At 34.3% G+C, this 4555-nt stretch overlaps 2 protein-coding genes across 2 annotated transcripts in view; one reads left to right on the top strand and one right to left on the bottom strand.

The window, feature by feature from the left end:
* Positions 1 to 664: 664 nt before the first annotated feature.
* LOC102680249 lies at positions 665 to 3125 on the bottom strand. The gene is made up of 3 exons (XM_006614117.2): positions 2901 to 3125; positions 1847 to 2031; positions 665 to 1016 (listed from the first exon to the last, which is right to left on the bottom strand). The coding sequence occupies exons 1-3, from the start codon at positions 3031 to 3033 to the stop codon at positions 867 to 869; spliced, it is 468 nt and encodes a 155-aa protein (XP_006614180.1). The 5' UTR covers positions 3034 to 3125; the 3' UTR covers positions 665 to 866.
* A 6-nt stretch (positions 3126 to 3131) lies between these two features.
* LOC102676098 (protein obstructor-E-like) overlaps positions 3132 to 4555 on the top strand; it is a gene marked incomplete at its 3' end in the record, with an annotated part of 11108 nt that continues 9684 nt past the window's right edge. The window contains exon 1 of the mRNA XM_031509735.1: positions 3132 to 3423. Coding sequence (XP_031365595.1) covers positions 3372 to 3423 — 52 coding nt within the window. The remainder of the gene's footprint in view (positions 3424 to 4555) is intronic.

The following is a 4555-nucleotide window of genomic DNA, read 5'->3' as shown; positions in this document are numbered from 1 at the left end:
TACTGAAACTGTATATATATTATATTATAATTATGTTATAATTGTTACATATAAATATTATATTATATTATATTATAATTGTCAAAGAGGTTATGATAACAATATGTTTAAACGTGTTAAACGTTTCAAAGCAAATTAATCAAATGACTGATCGTTATCTCGACAACAATATCTCGTAAACAAGAGAATACACAAAGAGAATACGACGTCGTCTCATCCTTAATTAATTAAAACGTCTTGTTAATGCGACAATCTTGAATCCTGTTGCCCGACGGGATGAGATAAGACCAGACATCCTTCCATTAATCTATCAACACGGGCACGATCTTCTATAATGAAGCAGCCGATAAGAAATCATCGTAATTTAATAATATTCTCGACAAGATAATTTTTCAATTATCCCACAATTTGCATAATCGTATATACAACATTGTCGATAACATTGGTACATAAAAATATATTTTCTCAACAATATTTTCAACAGATCTCAAACTTGTTTTCTATCATCTCACAATTTACAATAAAATTGTATAAAATATTTTCATCACATACGAAATCCAACAAATATATTGCAACAATCTCGAACTTTATCATTTATTCAGTTATTTTAACAAAGGAGTCGTCGTTCAATTCAGTCATAACCTCAACACTGCGTTAAGGTGTGAATCAATTGATTAATTAACGAGCATAACGAGTAATTGTTGGACTGGAGATCGAGGGTGGAAAAGGGGGGTAAACAAACGCGAGAGACTTTCGAAACGCGGCGGCCATTGTTTTTATTCACAGGTGTCTCGTTTCCTCTTGTGACCATTCCCACCGTGCGATAATCTTTCATCTGATGGTAACAAGCTGTCCTTAGTTCCTCCTTACATAAAGGGAGGTAACAAAGCGAGAGAATCCTCGTTGAATATCGTGCTTGAGCTTCGAGTGTTTCCTTCTTCCGGGAAATAGTACAATATTCGGCTCCTTGCGAAATCTTCTCTTTTTTGTTCTCTATGCAAATTGAGAAACTGAAACTGTGTTCGATTCTATGAGAAAGTGGCAGATAGCCTTGGTGATATCGTGTAACTTTCGCGTCTGATAAATAAATATCTTTCTCGTTGATGCTTTAAACATTTCTTAAAAATTGCGTTTTCTTTTTTTTTTTTTTTTTTATTTGCTTTTTAAACAATTCTATTATATTTGGTCTTGCAGAAAAAAAGGGAATAATTAATATCAATGATCATGACAATTAAGATTGAAAAAAATTCTCCTCCCGAGTTTGAATATTTACAATTTTGATCGTGAGAGTGAAATTTTTCAAAATTTTTTTGTAGGGTTGGTTGCGGAGAATGGAGGAGTGAAAGGAGTGAGAGAGGTAGAATGGAAAGGAAGGAGAAACTACTTTGTTATTCGTTCGCGTGGAATTAATAATTAACTTAAACGTTATGTTTAATACGATTCACTTAGTTGCACAAGCCTTTGCAAATAGAGAACAAGTCTGAGAAACGGATAATGGAATAATTTAAAAGAATTGCTGCGAATTGTTAAGCATACCGGGGAAAGTATATTTTTTATTATTATTTGTTAATGAACAAGAGCGATTAGTAAGTAAAATTATTACTGCGCTATATTTAATGATCATTCTGTTTAAATAAAATGACGTGAAATTAGAAATTCATTAATTAACGTTATATTTACCATTTCGATTGTTCCACTTCATAAAATCGTTTAGAAAACAAAATTCTGAAGAGAAAAAAAAAATAATTAATACAATTTTAATAATTTATATTTAATATAAATTAAATAATTAATTTGCACGGAAAATTATTATGAAAATTTAAATTGTCTTAACTATGAATCATACCTCGTAGATATTACGGGACCGTTTATCCACTTCCGTCTCAACACAAAAGCGCGACGACAATGTGAAAAGAAGATGAATGCCAGTGATTTTCATCCAATGATCAAGAGTATGTTTCACCACGATTTTCACCGAGTTACGAAGCGACTCGATACGGTGAAAGAAACCGTGAAGGTCTTCTCTCGAAACTGCAAATAAATAGGCCGGTTCTGTTAAAATTTAAAATAAAATTTGTCAAAAGACACAATTTTTTCTTTTATTTGAATCAGTTTATCACAATTTCTGATTTAACAAGGAGAAATTGTTCTAGAAGTAATTTTATATCGATCATAATTCGCTTTCGAGATAATAAAAAATTGTTTATCATAACAATTCTATTTAATCTTATATAACGTCCAATTTTGAAGATCGAATGCTCTGAAAGATACAATTTCGTTCCTATAATATTTGCAATTGAATTAATTACATTAATAATTTTATTAATTATATCTAATTATTCAATTAATATTTGTTTATAATAGAAAAAAATTCTAGGATATTTTGTTAATTGTAATTTTATAAAATCGATTTTCCTCAAAATAATGTGAAAAAAAATAGCTTTGAGAGATGGCATAGAAAGCAGGAAGGATATCTGCATATTTGGTCGCACAAAAGGAAAAAAGAAAACGGAAGTGAAATACGATCGGGTATGACGATAGAGGCAATTTGTCCCAGCGAAGTATCCGAGCGTGAAACATCAAATTCAATTACTTTGCTAAATCACGTACAATGAAACCGCGGATCTGCGTGTGACTTCGACATCAAATCTAATCACTTCTGAAAAATTATATAAAATGAACTTAATATTTAAAATCTTTTGAGTTAATTTTACAATTAAACAAAAATTATTATTAACAATCGTTTAATATTTAACGTAATTCAAGTGAAATTCATTCCGTTATTGATCCATTTTCAACGATACGACACAGAAACATTTCAATAATTCTTAGAAAATAGAAAAATCACTTTCATAATTTCCCCATTCAATTCCACAAATATCCCGCGTATTATGAATTACCTCCTTTTACCTGCTGTGTATCCATTCCACGTATAGAAATGCCGGTCGAGTAAAAAGCAGGACAAAGGACAGCGTTCTGAACGAGAGAGTCACCAACTATGTTTTGTTTTCCAAGATATTTCCAAAGTATCATCGACGAGAGGAGGATACTTAACGAGAGTAGTAAGTACGCGACGTAGTCCTCGATAGAAGAAACCAGGTGTGTTCTCGAGGGAGGCCTTCCTATGCGCCAGAGATCGGACCTGCCGGAAGAGTGGGGAGCTCATATAAGACACGAAGCCAAACGCCTCTCCCAGTGACCAGTCTCGACACGAAAACTCATCAGCCGAGCTTCTTCGGTACCTATAAGAATCCGCTTCACGCTTCCAGCCCCACCTTTGGATGATTCCAGGCCACCGGATCGAAATTCGAGCAATTTCCAGTTAATCGAATTGGTCTTGTCCAAGGCCGAGCAGAAGACAAGTCGCAGAAATGGTGTCGTCCCAGGCTCTCTCGTTACTCTTGCTGTTCCTGGTTGCGCACGGTGAGTCCCATTACCGCACTTTTTACTCTTTTTTCTCTCTTCCTTTTCTCCATCCTCCTTCGTCTCTTCTTTTTCCTTTTCCCTCTACCTCGTGTTTTTCTTGCCTTCTTCCTCCCACAAGGATGAATCGTTCCATCCCGAACGTTAACCACGATGCTTGTTTATCGTGTCGTTAAAGCGAGAATGCGCGGTCGGTAGCAATCGCTCGTATAAATTAAACAACTTTACCGTCCGAGTGGCGGACGATAACACAGCGCGTCCGCGTGAAGAATGCTTATACATAATAAACGATTTAAGTGCCGTTTATATTTGTCTCACACATTTGTCTCGTCACATTATCGCGTGTTAATACAAATAAGAATCGATCGAATTTTTCATTACATTTAATTGAGCGATACAGAGAGCCGCGAGTGTAAGTGAAAACGGACTTTCTGTGATCAGACCATCGCGTTTCTCGCAGCAGCTGGATCTAAAAAGTGCGCGTCGGCCTACTTTCGCAACGACGATTCTCTCGATTTTTTTTTGCGTTTAACACCAATGTTTCTCGATCGAACAGCGTGTCCTTCGCACGATTAATAATCATCTTTGATTATTCATTTTACATCGAATGTTGAATATTTGATTGAAAATTTATCTATCTGAATAAAAATGAATTTGGATCGAGTTACTGAATAACTTTCTCGTTACTGTTTATCGAATCGCTCAACGATCAATCGAATCGTTTAATCCAGTATCCAGTGTGGTGAAAGTAGTAGAATACTCGATACTATTCCAAATAAATTGAATAATTCCAATTCTATTAATATTCTTTTAATATTGATATTTTACAACGAAGCAAAAATTCGTTTTTCCTACTTTTGATCATTATTTTATTTTTTACTTTTTCAAACAAGATTGCGAGATAATGTTGATTAATCGTTAATGGACTGCAACTAATTACTGTTACTTCGGATTATTGATTCTTACAGCCTATTTTTTTTATTCGTTACACAATTTCCGTTATTGTTTATAATAGAAAATTCGATTCGAAGCAAAGTCCCTTTTCTAGTAATTGTTACACGCGTCTTCGTAAGACAATGACGGGCATTCACCGGGTTTCACACATCTCGAGAACTTTCTCCCGTGTCTCGGG

This window comes from Apis dorsata, unplaced genomic scaffold (assembly GCF_000469605.1).
Source record: "Apis dorsata unplaced genomic scaffold, Apis dorsata 1.3 scaffold_170, whole genome shotgun sequence".
Lineage (NCBI taxonomy): Eukaryota > Metazoa > Arthropoda > Insecta > Hymenoptera > Apidae > Apis > Apis dorsata.
The sequence above is the reverse complement of the archived record's forward strand: the minus strand, read 5'-3'. Positions and strand labels throughout refer to the sequence as shown.